Raw genomic sequence first — 17,633 nt, forward strand, 5'->3', positions numbered from 1 at the left:
TCTGTCACCCCAGGCTGGAGTGCAGTGGTGCGATCTTGGCTCACTGCAAGCTCTGCCTTCTGGGTTCACGCCATTCTCCTGTCTCAGACTCCTAAGTAGCTGGGACTACAGGCGCCCACCACCACGCCCAGCTAATTTTTTGTATTTTTAGTAGAGAAGGGGTTTCACCGTGTTAGCCAGGATGGTCTCGATCTCCTGACCTCGTAATCTGCCCGTCTCGGCCTCTCAAAGTGCTGAGAGTGAGCCACCGCCTTTTTAAGGCTGAATTGTATTCCATTGTATGTATATATCAGCAGGTGACAACGTTATCCTGCCATCTGCTTCTTAGCTTGGAACATGTCAACAAGTGAAGATTAGACTTTCCACGTAAAAAGGGAAGGCAGGTGGCTCACCTCACCCTCTGTGAAGAAGGGGTTGCTGGTCAGTGAGGAAGAGTGGGGGAAGGGAGGAGGTGGAAAGAAACCAAATATATAGACATATGTATGTATATTTCATTTATCCATCCATCCATCCATGGACACTGGGGTGGCTTCCACGTCTTGCCTATGGTGAATAATGCTGCTATGTACATGGGTATCACTTATTATTATTATTATTTTTTTGAGACGGAGTCTGGCTCAAGTGATCCACCTGCCTCGGCCTCCCAAAGTGCTGGGATTACAGGCATGAGCCACCGCGCCCAGCCGGGTATCACTTTTAAGGGAGAATTGAAACCCATGGAGGGGACCTTATAGGGAAGGAAAGCCTGGCAAACAATAGCAGGCAGAACTGTTAGGGGTGAGAGCCCTTCCCAGGGCTCCCAAGGAGGCAGGGAGCACCCCCTCACGTGGGCTGGAGGGCCATCTTGTTGGCTGCTTGGCAGTGGGTGTCCGCCTTTGGGAAGAGATGTCCCATTAGATGAGTCCCAAGTTTCCTCCCATCCTAGGGTTTCAGCTTGGAGGGAGGCTGCGGTGCCCACCATCCACTAACTGAGCCAGCTCAGATTGGGTCGCTAGATCCAGGGGAGGGCACCGACTCCTGTTTTGTTCCTTGTCTCCTGGCAAGGCTCCTCTGTGGGCAGACACCAGCAGATGACAACGATATCCTGCCATCTGCTTCCTAGCACAGAACATGTCGGCAAGCGAAGATAGGCTTTCCACCTAAAGCGGGACCGCGGGTGGCCCACACTTCACTTTCTGTGAAGAAGGGGTTGCTGGTCAGTGAGGAAGGATGGGGAGAAGGGAGGAGGTGAGCGAGAACTGAAGGCTGTGAGGATTTCCCCCTCTTTGGCATCTGCTGTGTGTCCTGCTTGCTTGACTGAAGCTTTCATAGATGTTGTTGTCCGTGCCAGTGTTCAGGGCCTCTGTAAAGTTACACGGATGTTCCTGCAACCTCACAGAAGTGCCAGACATGTCCCCGAGCTGGGCCTGGGCCAGGCAGCAAAGGCAGATTGGGTGGTGGGAGGGAGCCAAAGTCCCCTGGTTGTGCCCTCCTTCCCTGGGGCTTATGTGTTCCAGGAAGATTCCGGGCTTATTTCTGTGCACGTGCACCTCTGTATAAATGGAATAGTGCTTTGAATGCACTGCAGGAGTGCCTCTCAAAGGAACCCTGTGGTAAAGTCTTTTGTAAAGTGAAAAGTCCTTTTGTAAAGTGAATAATTGTACTGTTTATCTGCTTTGGAGGTTCCGAGTTTTCCGAGATTCTCAGGGGAGAGAGGGAGTTGTTTGAAGGCCACCTAGGCCACCCCCTCTCCAGCACCTGATTCGCCTCTGGAGCATCCTTTCCGAGTGACGTGAAATCCCCGATGGTGGGAAACTCATGACCCCTGCAAGATGGACCATTCTATCTCTGGAGAGCTCTGCTTACTAGAAATGGAAACTTACTCTGAGCTAAAAAGTCTCTCTCTGAAGTTTTCATCCATTGCATCTTCTGCTTGCAGGTTACACTGAATCGAATGTGCCCTTTCCTTGTGTTGACTCATTCGATATTTGACAACAATGAATTTGACCCCTGAGTCTCCTCTTGTTTGAGCTAAAAGATCCTGGCTTCCCCATTCATTCCTCATCTGCAGGATGTTGAGCTCTTTTATCATCCTGGTGTTTCTGCTTTGACTTTGCTTGGTTGGCTGTCCTGCATCTTTTGCAACCATGGAGCCCAGCAATGAATGCAGCTCTGAGATGTTCTCTGTCCATGTTGAGGAGACAGGGCCTCTCCTCTTCCTAGATCTGGAGTCCCTTCCTCTGTTAGTCCAGCTCAAGAGCTTTTATGACAGGAGTAAACTTGCTGTTGCCTAAATCTCAAAGCCATGTGGTGTGTTCTGCTACTAAGCCACAGCCCTCTCTCTCTTTCAGTACTTCATGGAGATCCTTATTTTAATGTCAGGTTTTCTTAAGCAAGACACACTGGCAGAAGAGTGGTCTAATCTGGAACTGACTGAACTCTCTCCTTTTTCCCTAGAACTGGTCAGGAATGAAGTGCCAGTTCAAGCTGCTGCGGATGGCTGTGGCCCTTATCTGTAGTAAGTACTGATGGGACAGCTGGGGGACGAAAGCCTGGCTCCAGGCCCTGGGGTTCAAAGATGGCACAGTCCCTGCCCTTCACGGGCTTGTGGTCAAGAAAAAAAAAAGTGGGACATGTCAATGATGTGTGAAAGAGTAGGGCTATTGTGAGAGCTGTCTGTCCTGCTGTGCTGCTTCGTAACCATTCATCTTTTATTTATTTACCTATTTTTAAAAATTATATTTCCGTCTTTTCTTTGAGACAGGATGTCTCCGTCTGTCATCCAGGCAGTAGTGCAGCGGCACAGTCATATCTCACTGCAGCATTAGACTCCTGCCTGGGCTCCAATGATCCTCCCTCTTCAGCCTCCCAAATAGCTGGGACTACACATGTGTGAAAATTTTTGCAGAGATGGGGGTCTTGCCATGTTGCCCAGGCTGGTGTTGAACTCTTGGGCTCAAGCAATCCTCCCGCCTTGGCCTTTCAGGTTGCTGGGATTACAAGTGTGAGTCACCATGCCCGGCCTTTTTTTTTTTTTTGGAGACAGAGCCTCCCTCTGTCACCCAGGCTAGAGTGCAGTGACATGATCTCAGCTCACTGCAACCTCCACCTCCCAGGTTCAAGCGATTCTCTTGTCTCAGCCCCCCAAGTAGCTGGGATTGCAGGCATGTGCCACTATGCCCAGCTACTTTTTTGTATTTTTTGTAAAAAAGGGGTTTCACCATGTTGGCCAGGCTGGTCTCAAACTCCTGACCTCAGGTGATCTGCCTGCCTTGGCCTCCCAAAGTGCTGGGATTATAGGCGTGAGCCACCACACCTGGCCCCAGCCTATTTTTTCATCTTTTTATTGACATATAATATGCAAACAGAAAAGTGCTTAAGGACCAGCACCCAGATCAAGACAAATAACTTCCTAACATTTTGGTCATGAAACTGATCCTTTGAGATCCCTTGTTGAAAGCCCTAGGCCCTGTCACCAGAAAAATACATATATGTGCACTCATGTGCATACACACGTATATCAAAAGCTGCAGTTTTAGCAGGTTCACAAACTGTGACTAGTCCAAGAACCCCCTAGGAGCAAGATATCTTCAGGGCCCTAGTTGGGAGAGCTCAGTTCTACCTGCAGAAGTCATCCTGAGTGTTAGCGGCAAGCAGGTGTCCACCAAGTAAACACGGTGCAAGAGGACATTTCAGGCAAAGCTGCAGCCTGAACTAACACATAGATGGGCGAAGGATCATGGCCAGTGAGTTGGTTAGCAAAACCAAAGAATTAGTTTTGGGACTGTGTGTGATTTTGATCAGCGATAAAGTTAGTGAAATAGTAGGAGTCAGACCATTAAGGGCTTTAAATGCTAAGAAAATAAAATGTACTTCACCTTGCATTCCCTGGGATCCCACTGGAGGGCTTTCAACAAGAGAGTTATTGATGGATAATCAGAGTTTTAGAAAACCAGTCAGGCTGCAGTGTGGAGAACAGATTGTGGGGACAAGGGGGATAAGACCAGAAGCCAAAGGACTCTTTCTGAGATCGAAAGAAATGAGTCTGAACAGAAGCAATGGAAGAAGGGGCTGGGCAGTGTGGCTGACACTTGAAATCCCAGCACTTTGGGAGGTCAAGGTGGGAGGATCGCTTGAGCCCAGGAGTTCAAGACCAGCCTTGGCAATATAGCAAGACCCTGTCTCTACAAAAACAATACAAAAAAATTAGCCTGGCATGGTGGCTTGCACCTGTAGTCCTAGCTACTTAGACTGAGGCAGGAAAATCTCTTGAGCCTAGGAGTTTAAGACCAGCCTGGGCAACAGAGCAAGACCCTGTCTCTACAAAAAAAAAAAAAAAATTAAAAATTAGCCAGGCATGGTGGCTTGTGCCTATAGTCCTAGCCCAGGAGCTTGAGGTAGCAGTGAGCTATGATCATGCCACTGCACTTCAGCCTGTGTGACAGAGTGAGACCCTGCCTTAAAAAAGAAAAGAAAAGAAAAGAAAAGGCCGGGCACAGTGGCTCACACTTGTAATCCCAGCACTTTGGGAGGCCGAAGCGAGTAGATCACCTGAGGTCAGGAGTTCGAGACCAGCCTGACCAACATGATGAAACCCTGTCTCTACTAAAAATACAAAAATTAGCCGGGTGTGGTGGCGTGCACCTGTAATCCCAGCTGCTCAGGAGGCTAAGGCAGGAGAATCCCTTGAACCTGGGAGGCGGAGGTTGCAGTGAACCGAGATAGTACCACTGTACTCCAACCTTGGCGACAGACCGAGACTTTGTCTCAAAAAAAAAAAAAAAAAAAAAAAAAAAGCAAAGCAATGAGGTTAGAAGAGGGAGTGAACGCATTTTCTCATCCAGTCCCCCAAACCCGCCTAAAAAGGGCATTATTATTAGCTTAATTTATAGGTAGAAACTCCAGGATCAGAGAGTTAGGTTCCTTGGCCAAGATCACCCAGCTAAGAAATGATAGAGCCAGAATTCAAGGCCAGCCTGTGCCATTTCAAATGCCTCACATGTTAGCCAAGCTAAACAGTAAGCACCTGGGCTTTCTCTGGGTCAGCCACTTGCTGTGTAGGTAAGAGGGAGACTGAGTCCAAGCAAACCTGGGACGGAGGGTCAGGCCTGGGAGGGCTCCACTTCAATTCATGTCCACCTTCCTTGCTTCTTACCCCATGGCTTTCAGGAAATCGGGTCTGCCCCTGAGCCTCTGTTGGTCTCTCTGGATCTCAGTTTCCTGGATGGGGCTGGAGGATCTCTCATCCCAGGAAGGACCTTCCAGCCTTAAAACCTGAGGACTCCTTGAGTCAGGGCATAGGGTGCAGTGGGGTGGCAGTGGGTGTGGGATAGCTTCTGAGTCAGCTTGGGCTCTGAGTTTGTTTTTGAGGAAGGAAAGAGAAGCATGAGTCTTGTTTTTTTTTAAAAAAAAATCCAACTGTAAGCATTATAAAAACTAAAATGCTATTTCGGAGTTGGAGACCATCATCTTTCAAACCTCCTTTATCAAACCCTGGACCTGGGGAGCCAAGGCTGGAAGGCTGTCCCAGGACAGGAGTGGGGGAGGGGAGGGCCGAGGGTCCATCCCTGGATGCGCCTTTTCTGCCATCTATCGGCCATGCTTGGAGTTGCAGGGCTCAGCCCAGAAGGCTGGGCAACCCCAAGGGAAATGAAGGTCCCTGGAGATTCTGGTACTCCTGCAGTGGTTAGGGTGGAGAGAAGTGCCCTGGCTGATTAACTGGTAGCTAAACAGGTACAAAATTCCCCTCAAAGGGCTTTATTTCAATGTCAAATTTGCCTTGGTTTTCTCATCTGTAAAATGGGAATAAGAATACCTACCCTCAATGTTCTTTGGTAGTGGATAATGGGATGGCAGTTTCCTAGCACCTGTCCTTTCAAGAGGCTCATCCCCACTTGACTGGCTGACCCAGAAAGTTCATACGAGAAGTGTGGATTGGAGATCAGGATGAAGGCATCTTAGAATCTGTTAAGGGTCTGGGTGTGGTGGCTCATCCTGTAATCCTGGCACTGTGGGAGGCTGAGGCAGGAGACTCACTTGAGCCCAGGAGTTCAGGCCTGGGCAACATAGTAAGACATCATCTCTACAAAGAAAAGGTTTTTTTTGTTTTTGTTTTTGTTTTTTGAGACGGAGTCTCGCTCTGTCGCCCAGGCTGGAGTGCAGTGGCGCGATCTCAGCTCACTGCAAGCTCCGCCTCCTGAATTCATGCCATTCTCCCACCTCAGCCTCCCGAGCAGCTGGGATTACAGGTGCCCACCACACGCCCGGCTAGTTTTTTGTATTTTTAGTAGAGACGGGGTTTCACCGTGTTAGCCAGGATGGTCTCGATCTCCTGACCTCGTGATCCGCCCGACTCGGCCTCCCAAAGTGCTGGGATTACAGGCGTGAGCCACTGCGCCCGGCCAAAAAAAAGGGTTTTTTAAATTACCCAGATGTGGTGGTGGGTGCCTGTAGTCCCAGCTACTTGGGAGGCTGAGATGGGAGGATCACCTGCGCCCAGGAGGTTGAGGCTGCAGTTAGCTGTGATGGTGCCACTGTACTCCAGCCTAGAGTGAGACCTGTGTCAACAAGAACAACAAAAAGAATCTGTTAAGGGATCAATTCATCAATTTGTTGGGGTCTGGGTTTTCTTTTCTCGTTTGTTTTTTGAGACAAGAGTCTTGCTCTGTCGCCCAGGCTGGAGTGTAGTGGTGCAATCTCAGCTCACTGCAACCTCCACCTCCTGGGTTCAAGCAGTTCTGCCTCAGCCTCCCGAGTAGCTGGGGTTACGGGAGCCCACCACCACGCCCAGCTAATTTTTGTATTTTTAGTAGAGACGGAGTTTCACCATGTTGGCCAGGCTGGTCTTGAACTCCTGACCTCAGGTGATCCACCTGCCTCGGTCTCCCAAAGTGCTGGGATTACAGGTGTGAGCCACCGCGCCCGGCCAAATGTCACCTCTTTAGAGAGGTCTTGCATGACTCCCCAAGCTAAAGAATTTCCCTCCTAAAACCAGGCATTGCTTTTACATCACCTGTTTCCCCCCATAGGTGTCTCTCTTCTTGAAATTATCTTATGTATGTAATTGCTTACTGGTTTATCGCTAGACCCTATAAGCTCTGGGAGAACAGAGATTTGCCTGCCTCCTTCACTACTGTGTCCCCAGTGCAGAGAATGGTGCTTGGCCTAATAGGGAATGAATGCATGGGTGGGTGATGAAGTGAAGGCCCTCAGCCCCTGCTCAGGGCCCTCCTGTGGCGTCTCTCTGCTTCCTCCCCTTGCAGTGAGCATGGAGTTTGGGCGGGCTGTGTGGCTCCGCTTCCACCCGTCGGCCTATCCCCCGTGCCCTCACCCAAGCTTCGTGGCGCACTTGGGTGGCGTGGCCGTGGGCATCACCCTGGGCGTGGTTGTCCTGAGGAACTACGAGCAGAGGCTCCAGGACCAGTCGCTGTGGTGGATTTTTGTGGCCATGTACACCGTCTTCGTGCTGTTTGCCGTCTTCTGGAACATCTTTGCCTACACCCTGCTGGACTTGAAGCTGCCGCCTCCTCCCTGAGGGCTGAAGGCCCGAGGTGGGGGAGGGGAGGGAAAAGCAGCACCCACAGGGAGCGCCTGTGAGGTTTTTTCTCATCACCAGCTCAGCTAGGCCAGGCAGGCGAGGACAGAAGACTCCGGGCTGCTGTAATGTTTGTGTTTAGATTTGGACAGACAGTGGAGACCCTTTTCTGAAAGGCACCTGGCGGAGGAGTTAATGTGGCTGCTGTCATTTTTCTAGGCTGCTCTGATGACATCGGGCCAGGGTGAAGGTCTGGGGTGGGCTGTGTGAGTGGCCCTCCCTCACCTGGGCTGGGCTTGTTCCATGGGGCCAGGGGTGCCCCCTCGCTGCTGTGGATTGAGCAGCAGCTTCTTCCTCATCCTCTACCCTCAGAGACCCTAAGAGACATGGGAAGGCCTGAGGGTTGTTGCAGCTAGGCATGGCCCCTCTCTAGCTCAGAGATAATTGCAGGCCATGTGGTGTCTCCTCGACACCTGCTGGGTCTGGAGCTCCAGTAAAAAGAGGGCCTACTGGACATGTCAGCTGTGACCTGGCTGAAACCAGGGTGCCTTCTTGGGCTGGTTGGTGGGCACTGGGGCATGATCTGTTGTGCCTGGGTTGGGTAGAGCCAGGGACGCTGTAGGCTCTAGGCCCCCTTTTGCGCTGGGGGTACCCAGTGAGAGGGACCCAAGTAGGGGGAATAAACTTCATTCCAAGTTCCACCCTGGAGAAGACAGACCCAGGACCAACTTCAGACTTCTCCCTCCCTTTCTTCCAGGATGTTGGCATCTCACACCAGTGCCCCAGCCTCCATGTCCAGCCGTTTTTTAGGGTCGTTTTCTTTCCTTTTGCTGCCCTGACACTACTTTGTGCCTCTCTGGTTATGGAGACAGTGTTTTGATACATTCTTGCGTGTGTGTATGTGTGCGTATGTGTGTGGTGTGTGTGTGTGTGTGTGTGTGATGGGAAAGGTAATTGAGGCAAGTCAGCGCCTGCAGAGAAGGCACGGCGGATGCAGGGGGCCCATGTGAGTGTCCGTGAGAGGTGGGAGACCATGGTGTGCTGTGATTGCTGAGTGTCCTTGCTTTGACAAAGCCTACCACCTTCCTTCCCATCTCCTGTCCCTTCCACACCTGCTCCTGAGCATCACTGACTGGTGGCAGAATGGCCCTGCTGGAGGGAGAGCTCAGGCCCTCCAGGGATCCCTGGATGCTGAGGTTTGCCAGGTTCAGCTCTTGTTTTCCTCTGAGATGGCCCTCATATCCAAAAATGTTCCATCCTGTCTCCCTTAGGAGAGAAAGAGTTTTGGGGATGCAAGAGAGGCTGGGGTGGGAATGTTGAGACCATGTGTCCATTTGAAATAGGGGGACAGGAGGCTACAGGAAGAGGAATTCCAATTTAGTTGGAAAACTTGACCTCAGGAGAATTTTTGGGTGCATGGATGAGCCTCAGAGGGAGGGCAGCTGGTAACCTCGGAGGCTTGGATGCGGGAGAGAATATGGTGGTTATCAAATCCACCCCACCCCGTTTCACAGGTGAGAAAACAAGATGGAGGGAATGACCCTCCTAATAGGAGCTGGTGCAGGCCCCAAATGGAGGGTATGAGGTTGACCTTTGACAAAAGATGACACTGCCTTTATCGTGCTCTTGGAATTCGCAACCACTGACAGCCCAAAAGAACAAAGAATGCCAGGCCTGGGAGGAGGCAGGGGGCTGGGCGTGTTCAGAAACACAGGCAGGAGTGTGGGAATGGTCTTTCTCCAGCCTCATGCCCATCCTGGCCCTTGAGTGTAGCGGGCTCCAGGGTCAGTCAAGCCAGGCATTTGGAGTCTTGGGCCACAGTGGCTTCCCATCCCGGTAACTACATGTAAATGGGCTCACTCACTCACTGGCAGGCGAGGTCCAGCCCTACCCCATCTTGGCCCAATGCTAAATAGATTGCCCTGGCCTTATATGTAGCTACGTAGGTCCTGCTCCCCCGCATCAGTGCTGTGCTGAGGGCTGCAGCCTGTGCCACTGTGGGCCCACGTCTTTGGCGGTGTTGTGTCAGCCTGGGGCGTCTCGTGTGTGCCCTGCCCGCCGTTCTCTGCCCTAGTGATAGAAAGATGTAGATGGAAGAGTCAGCGCATCAGAGGAGGAGGCTCTGAGGCTGTGGAGCTGGGCTCAGGGAAGACAGGGGGAGGATGCAGAAGGAGCCAGGACATTGCTGCCTCTGCCTGGGCTGCAGCCACACTAAGCTGAGCGATGAGGTCCTTTCCTGGAGGGATGGAGAATCCCATCCAGATCCTTGTCCTGGCCCCGGGGCTTCTGTGGTGTGGGTGGAATGAGCAGAGTGCCACCTCTGTCTGGTATGACCTGGAGAGGAGGCTTCCTCTCTCAGGGGTGAGAAGGCATTGAACTAGAAGACTCTAGAAATCCCTCATAGAAGCACTCAGCTCCCTCGGGGACTCCAAGGGAAGCTTGTTACTGAGAAGGACAGTGGAGGCAGAATCGTGTCTCCCACTATGTTAAGTGTGTCCTCTGCTGCCAAGGACCCTCGTCTACACCTTAGACCACTAGCCCCAGCCGTTCCCTGTCAGCACACCCACCTCCACCACCTCTCCCAACCATGACTTCCAAGCAGGGCCACAGGGTGGGGTCACAGGGTCACTTCACCTGACCCAGGCCTCTCCCCAGGTCAGGAGGCAGCTGTCTGGTCAGAAGGATTCCCTTTGTGGCATCTGACTTTCTCCTCAGCAGGTCCCACCACCCTCTCGGCAGCACTTCGCCACGGCCAAGGCTGGCCGTGTGCTCCCTGCCTCCTTCCTTGTCCGAGGTGGCTGCTGGCCCAGAGAGGGTGTATAAATCTTCAGGCCAGTGGAGGTAGATTGGCCTTTTATCCACAGGATACGGAAACTGAAATCTGGGGAATCCCCAAACAGCAGCCATAGACTCACTGGCCTTCATTAAACGGGAGAGGAATCACAGAAACTGGGGAAGGGAAAGCAGACCTTCAAATGAGAAATTTCACTTTAATGACACCATTCATCATTCGTTTTTTAATTAGGAAAAGCTCCCTAATGAGGCTGTTTTGCCAGCTAATAGGACTCTTGATTTCCATGAGCACCATTCTTGCCCAGAGGATTAGAAGAGCCATTGCTCACCAAGCCGGGATCTTCCCCCAGCGTCCAATTTAATTTGCAAATACGTAATGCAGATTCCCTGGGTGCCATGAAAGCCCTTCCTGGTATCATTCATATTGCTTCCCGTGCTGGCTGGAAAGCACGGTTCTCCTCTGCCTTAAAAACAGTGCCCAACAGTGAACTGCCCCTCCGAGGACTTGAGTAAGTGGAAAAAACAAAACACAAACTGCAATGTTTGTTTCTAAGTATTTTTGTATTGTGTACATTCTGTATATTTTTGTTGTAACATATTATTTGAGCACAGATTCCATTAAAGATTTTTTTTTTTTCCAAGCCATTGGTTATTCAGGAAGTGACCTGAAGGGCTGGCATTAGGGCCTGTTTCATCTGGGTCTAGGTCAGGATGGGTGGGAGAGGGTGAACAGCAGTGGTGGTGGATCTAGGATTTCTATAACATACAGATCGGGGCATCAGTGCTTAGCACCAGTCTGTAGCTCTGTGCTTCTTACTTTTCTCAAATCACTGAACTCTTTTGAGTGGTTGATGAAAGCTGTGATTTCTCTTCCCATAAAAATGTGTATGTAGGACGGACATGGTGGCTCACGCCTGTAATCCCAGCACTTTGGGAGGCTGACGCATGTGGATCACCTGAGGTCAGGAGTTCAAGACCAGCCTGGCCAACATGATGAAACCCCATCTCTACAAAAAATACAAAAAATTAGCTGGGCATGGTGGCGCGTGCCTGTAATCCCAGCTACTCAGGAGGCTGAGGCAGGAGAATCGCTTGAACCAGGGAGGCGGAGGTTGCAGTGAGCCAAGATCGCACCACTGCACTCCAGCCTGGTGACAGAGTGAGACTCCGTCTCAAAAAAAAACAAAAAACAAAAAAAACCAGCTGGGCGCAGTGGCTCATGCCTGTAATCCCAGCACTTTGGGAGGCTGAGGTGGGCGGATCAGAAAGTCAGGAGTTCAAGACCAGCCTGGCCAACACAGTGAAACCCCGTCTCTACCAAAAATGCAAAAATTAACTGGATGTTGTGGCGGGGACCTGTAATCCCAGCTACTCGGGAGACTGAGGCAGGAGAATCGCTTGAACCCTGGAGGCAGAGGTTGCAGTGAGCTGAGATCATGCCACTAAACTCCAGCCTGGGTGACGGAACTAGACTCCGTCTCAAAAAAAAAGAAAAAAAAAAGAGAAAGAAAAGAAAATCTAAATACTGCAGAATCTATCCAAGAACAAACATTAGAGTGCCGTTAAGGCTAAAGGCCAAAGAACCCACTTCTGTTTAGAGTGTGGAGATCCAACTTCCCTAGAAGGAGAAATCAGGACCCTCTCTGAGCATCAATGCTCTTATAGGTCAACTTCAGGCACAAGTACCTGAGCCATTTAAAGGCAAGCTCCCACCAGGCACGGTAGTTCATGCCTGTAATCCCAGCAGTTTGGGAGGTCGAGGCAGGCAGATCACTTGAAGCCAAAAGTTCGAGACCAGCCTGACTAACATGACAAAACCACATCTCTACTAATAATACAAAAAAACTGCCAGACGCAGTGGCTCATGCCTGTAATCCCAACACTTTGGGAGGCTGAGGCAGGCAGATCACGAGGTGAGGAGTTCCAGACCAGCCTGGCCAACATGGTGAAACCCTGTCTCTACTAAAAATACAAAAATTAGCTGGGTGGTAGTGATGCGCACCTGTAGTCCCAGCTACTCGGGAGGCTGAGGCAGAATTGCTTGAGCCTGGGAGGCAGAGGTTGCAGTGAGCCGAGATCCTGCCACAGCACTCCAGTCTGGGTGACACAGTGGACCCTGTCTCAATAAATAAATAATAATAATAAAGGCAAGCTCCTCGGAGAGCCAGAAGCTGTTGAATTCTCTGCCTTTGCCACCTTTCCTTTTTTTACTTTCCTGGTTCTTCCCTTCTATTAATACTAGATTCTCATTCTTCAATACATTAATAAGGCACTTCCCAATAATAAGGTAATTAAGAAATGAAGGGCCGGCCGGGCGCGGTGGCTCACGCCTGTAATCCCAGCACTTTGGGAGGCCGAGGCGGGCGGATCACAAGGTCAGGAGATCGAGACCATCCTGGCTAACACAGTGAAACCCCGTCTCTACTAAAAATACAAAAAAATTAGCCGGGCGCGGTGGCGGGCGCCTGTAGTCCCAGCTACTCAGGAGGCTGAGGCAGGAGAATGGCGTGAACCTGGGAGGCGGAGCTTTCAGTGAGCCGAAATTGTGCCACTGCACTCCAGCCTGGGGCACAGAGCGAGACTCCGTCTCAAAAAAAAAAAAAAAAAAAAAAGAAATGAAGGGCCAGGCACAGTGGCTCACACCTGTAATCCCAGCACTTTGGAGGGCCGAGGCAGGTGAATCACCTGAGGTCAGGAGTTTGAGACCAGCCTGGCCAACATGGCAAAACCCCACCTATACTAAAAATACAAAATTAGCCAAGCATGGTGGTGCATGCCTGTAGTCCTAGCTACTCGGGAGGCTGAGGCAGGAGAATCACTTGAACCCAGGAGGCAGAGGTTGCAGTGAGTCGAGATTGCACCATTGCACTCCAGCCTGGGCAACAAGAGCGAAACTCCATCTCAAAAAAAAAAAAAAAAAGACAGGTGCAGTCGCTCATGCCTATAATCCCAGCACTTTGGGAGGTTGAGGCAGGCAGATCACCTGAGGTTGGGTGTTCGAGACTAGCCTGACCAACATGGAGAAATCCTGTCTCTACTAGAAATATAAAATTAGCCGGGCGTGGTGGAGCATGCCTGTAATTCCAGCTACTTGGGAGGCTGAGGCAGGAGAATCGCTTGAACCTGGGAGGCCGAGGTTGCGGTGAGCCGAGTTCGTGCCATTGCACTCCAGCCTGGGCAACAAGAGTGAAACTCCATCTCAAAAAAAAAGAAAATGAAGACAATTTACTGTGTACCTACTATGTGCTAGGCACTGAGGTAGGCATTTCCACAGCTACTTTATGTGAACTAGGTATAAATATCCCCCTATTTATACACAAGGGAAAAGGTTAGAGAAATTTAGTTACTTGCTGGTAGTATGTGGCACAAGCTGGCTTCACACCCAAGATTGCTGGTACCAAAGTTCATGCTGTCAGCCCTCAGTATGTGCACAGGACTGTAAGGGCACTAAGCATGTGCAGGCCTCAGGGTCTTTGTTTAAAGATCCATCTCATTGCATTAGGCCTAGGGCCATCCGGTAACAGGAATGAACCTCGGGACATTCACTCAGAGTTCGTGTAATAGGACCTTCACTTTATCAGCCCTCATAGTAGTTTACAAGAAAAACCCCAGCTGTCGATTCATTACTGCTTCCATATATATGTATTTTTGCTCTTGTTGCCCAGGCTGGAGTGCAATGACATGATCTTGGCTCACCGCAACCTCCAACTCCCAGGTTCAAGCGATTCTCCTGCCTCAGCCTCCTAAGTAGCTGGGATTGCAGGCATGCGCCACCACACCTGGCTAATTTTGTATTTTTAGTAGAGATGGGGTTTCTTCATGTTGGCCTGGCTGGTCTGGAACTCCCGACAGGTAATCTGCTCGCCTCGGCCTCCCAAAGTGCTGGGATTACAGGCGTGAGCCACCATGCCTGGCCTATTTCTTTATATTTGAGACAGGGTTTTACTCTGTTGCCCAGGTTGGAGTGCAGTGGTACAGTCATAGCTCACTTACTTTGAGCTCCTGGGATCAAGCAATCTTCTAGCCTCAGCCACCTGAGTAGCTGGGACTATAGGCACATACCACCAGGTCCTGCTAATTTTATTTTTTGTAGAGATGGGGTTTCACTCTGTTGCCAGGCTGGTCTCGAACTCCTAGGCTCATGCAGTCCTCCTGCCTTGGCCTCTCAAAGTGCTGGGATTACAGGCCTGAGCCACCACACCCAGCCACATTTAGGAACTTTAGCAATTAAGAGAACTGGGCTGCCCTCTCAGACCTCCAAGTGGAAAGACTTCATTGAAGCCAGCAGGGTTTCCATTAACTGAGAAGACACACTGTTAGGAAATTATGGTCCTAGTAACTGCATCTGATTTCCAAGAAGCCCACAGGCTTTCCTGGCACCTGGTCTAAGGGATCCTCTGGTAGAGGACAGGCATTCTGTCATGGTGAATAATGAATGAGAGTGAAAGGAAGTAACTTGGTTTATTGAGTTCTACGGGTATAACTCTACTGGACGATGAATAAAACATTGTGAGGGAAATTGCTCTTAGACTGTGCATGATGCCTCCTGCAAGAAGCAGAAAGGTATGTATCCCAGCAAGTGATTTGATTTTCTTCAACAAATTCCTTAGTATAACAAGTATAATTTCCTCACAAACTTGTTGGGAATACAAATGTTAGGCTTGAGGATTGAGCTCATTAAACAAAAACGACTATCTTGATAAGAAGCTAAGTTTTATTATTATAATTACAAATTACAGATAAACTGAAGCCAGTCTTCATACATGACAAACATACATTTCCTCTGTGTGTACAGCACACAAGTAATATACATAACTATATTCCATGTCTAAACAAATCCTTTTTAAAACTTTAAAAGCTGGCTGGGCACAGTGGCTCACGCCTGTAATCCCACCACTTTGGGAGGCTGAGGCAGGCGTGTCACGAGGTTGGGAGATTGAGACCATCCTGGCTAACACGGTGAAACCCCGTCTCTACTAAAAATACAAAAAATTAGCCGGGCGTGGTGGCGGGTGCCTGTAGTTCCAGCTACTGGGGAGGCTGAGGCGGGAGAATCGCTTGATCCTGGGAGGCGGAGGTTGCAGGGAGCCGAGATTGAGCCACTGCACTCCAGCCTGGGCGACAGAGTGAGACTCCATCTCAAAAAATAAAACAAAAACAAAGACAAAAAAACTTTAAAAGCCAAGATAGTAGCTTATTAAAATTTGAATACAGTACATGCTTCTAGTCATGAGCTCTGTGGTTTCTTCTCATGACCAAGATATTCAGTTCCATGACACCATTTTCCTTGTCTAGAGTAGTGATATACAGTTTGTCAGACTTTTTTTTTGAGACGGAGTCTTGCTCGGTCGCCCAGGCTGGAGTGCAGTGGTACGATCTCAGCTCACTGCAAGCTCCACCTCCTGGGTTCACGCCATTCTCCTGCCTCAGCATCCTGAGTAGCTGGGACTACAGGTGCCCGCCACCATGCCCGGCTAATTTTTTGTATTTTCAGTAAAGACGGGGTTTCACTGTGTTCACCAGGATGGTCTCGATCTCCTGACCTCATGATCTGCCCGCCTCGGCCTCCCAAAGTGCTGGGATTACAGGCGTGAGCCACCGTGCCTGGCCCAGACTTATTTTTTTAAAATAAGACTACCAGAGGCTGGGTGCGGTGGCTCACTTTGGGAGGCCAAGGTGGGAGGATTGCTTGAGTTCAAGAGTTTAAGACCAGTCTTGAGCAACATAGTGAGACCACATTTCATTAAAAAAAAAAAAAAAAAAAGATAAGACTATCATATAGAGCTGTGTAATGTAGTGAGCCTACATTACAAAAATATATACAACCACAGAGAGAATATATAATTACACTTTGCCTATATCCATAAATGATGTGAAGCAGGTAACACATTTGCTTTTAAACGCCATTTACAACAGACTCTTCAATGACATGAATTTGAAAATGAAGTATGGTTTTTCAGACTTAAAACACTGATGTGCTAATATGGCTTACTTAAAAAAATGATTTCTAAATGGGGAACCAACTGCATTGGGAAAAGACAGTCAGATTCAACGATAGTGTCATAAAATTACTGGTTTTCCTTAATCACCCTGACTTTGTTTTGAGACAGAGTCTCACTCTGTTGCCCAGGTTGGAATGTAGTGGCGCGATCTTGGCTCACTGCAACCTCCGCCTCCTGGGTTCAAGCGATTCTCCTGCCTCAGCCTCCCAAGTAGCTGGGACTACGGCACACGCCACCATTCCCAGCTAGTTTTTGTAATTTTAGTCGAGACAGGGTTTCACCATATTGGTCAGGCTGGTCTCAAATTCCTGACCTCAGGTGATCCACCCACCTCGGCCTCTCAAAGTGCTGGGATTACAGGCGTGAGCCACCGTGCCCAGCCACTCTCATTTTAATACTATGAAAAATGCTACTTCGATTTCTTTCTATACTACCTACAATCCAAGTTATTAAAGTTTAAAACCATATGAAAGCATTTATGAAGATCCTGAATTGTATTTCTCATTAAAGGAAAAGAAATGCTTGGTGAGTCATGTCCCGAGGCTTACGTAGAGGAAAAACCAGAAGGCCATTGTCAGTCATTTTGAAAGTTAAAACTCAGCACTTAATGTGAATTTAGATCCATTTAAGAAAGGATTCCTCAGTTTTATGGGTTTGTGCTTCTCTGAGCATCCTCAGGGAAGTGAGAACACAAGACTTCTTCTGTTCTTCTAAGCAAAAATCATTATCAAATGAATTTATTAAAGAGCTATGCCGAGCAAATTGCAATTGTAGGTGTGTAGCTACATAGGCTTCCATGGGAATTGTAAATGGCTAGCTGAGGGCACTTTCAATTGATTCAGAGTAAAACAATCTGAGGCTGGTAACAAATGTACAAAAAACTAAAATCAATGAGTCACTCTAATATGAAGAACCTGTTTGCATTCCTTATGTTACAGTTTGCTTGTAAACTGTATGTATTTTGTTTCTTTTCTCAACACTGTTTTAAAACTCCAGCATTTTCGGCCGGGCGCGGTGGCTCACGCCTGTAATCCCAGCACTTTGGGAGGCCGAGGCGGGCGGATCACAAGGTCAGGAGATCGAGACCACGGTGAAACCCCGTCTCTACTAAAAATACAAAAAATTAGCCGGGCGCGGTTGTGGGTGCCTGTAGTCCCAGCTACTCGGGAGGCTGAGGCAGGAGAATGGCGTGAACCCGGGAGGCGGAGCTTGCAGTGAGCCGAGATCGCGCCACTGCACTCCAGCCTGGGCTGGGCGACAGAGCGAGACTCCGTCTCAAAAAAAAAAAAAAAAAAAAAAAAAAAACTCCAGCATTTTCACCTAAA

The 17,633-nt window shown here is 49.4% G+C and overlaps 1 protein-coding gene and 1 long non-coding RNA gene across 9 annotated transcripts in view; one reads left to right on the top strand and one right to left on the bottom strand.

Annotated features, from left to right (window-relative positions):
* Positions 1 to 10,947, top strand: part of RHBDL3 (rhomboid like 3) — a 60,240-nt gene extending 49,293 nt beyond the window's left edge. For 6 of the 8 annotated variants that reach the window (XR_012425523.1, XM_005583395.4, XM_005583396.4 and 3 more), the window contains 2 exons: positions 2,437 to 2,497; positions 7,242 to 10,947. Coding sequence is in view for 7 of the 8 variants with exons in the window: in XM_045375161.3 (XP_045231096.1) it covers positions 2,437 to 2,497; positions 7,242 to 7,575 (395 nt within the window). In the remaining variant the exon portion in view is untranslated. Of the gene's footprint in view, positions 1 to 2,436; positions 2,498 to 5,148; positions 5,267 to 7,241 lie in introns of those variants that run through there. The other 2 variants (XM_074018989.1, XM_074018990.1) reach the window with 2 other exon arrangements.
* A 4,055-nt stretch (positions 10,948 to 15,002) lies between these two features.
* Positions 15,003 to 17,298, bottom strand: LOC135967839 (uncharacterized). Its single transcript, XR_010582119.2, has 2 exons — positions 15,922 to 17,298; positions 15,003 to 15,188 (listed from the first exon to the last, which is right to left on the bottom strand). It is a non-coding gene; the product is annotated as an uncharacterized lncRNA (long non-coding RNA).
* Positions 17,299 to 17,633: the final 335 nt, after the last annotated feature.

This window comes from Macaca fascicularis, chromosome 16 (assembly GCF_037993035.2).
Source record: "Macaca fascicularis isolate 582-1 chromosome 16, T2T-MFA8v1.1".
Classification (NCBI taxonomy): Eukaryota; Metazoa; Chordata; class Mammalia; order Primates; family Cercopithecidae; genus Macaca; species Macaca fascicularis.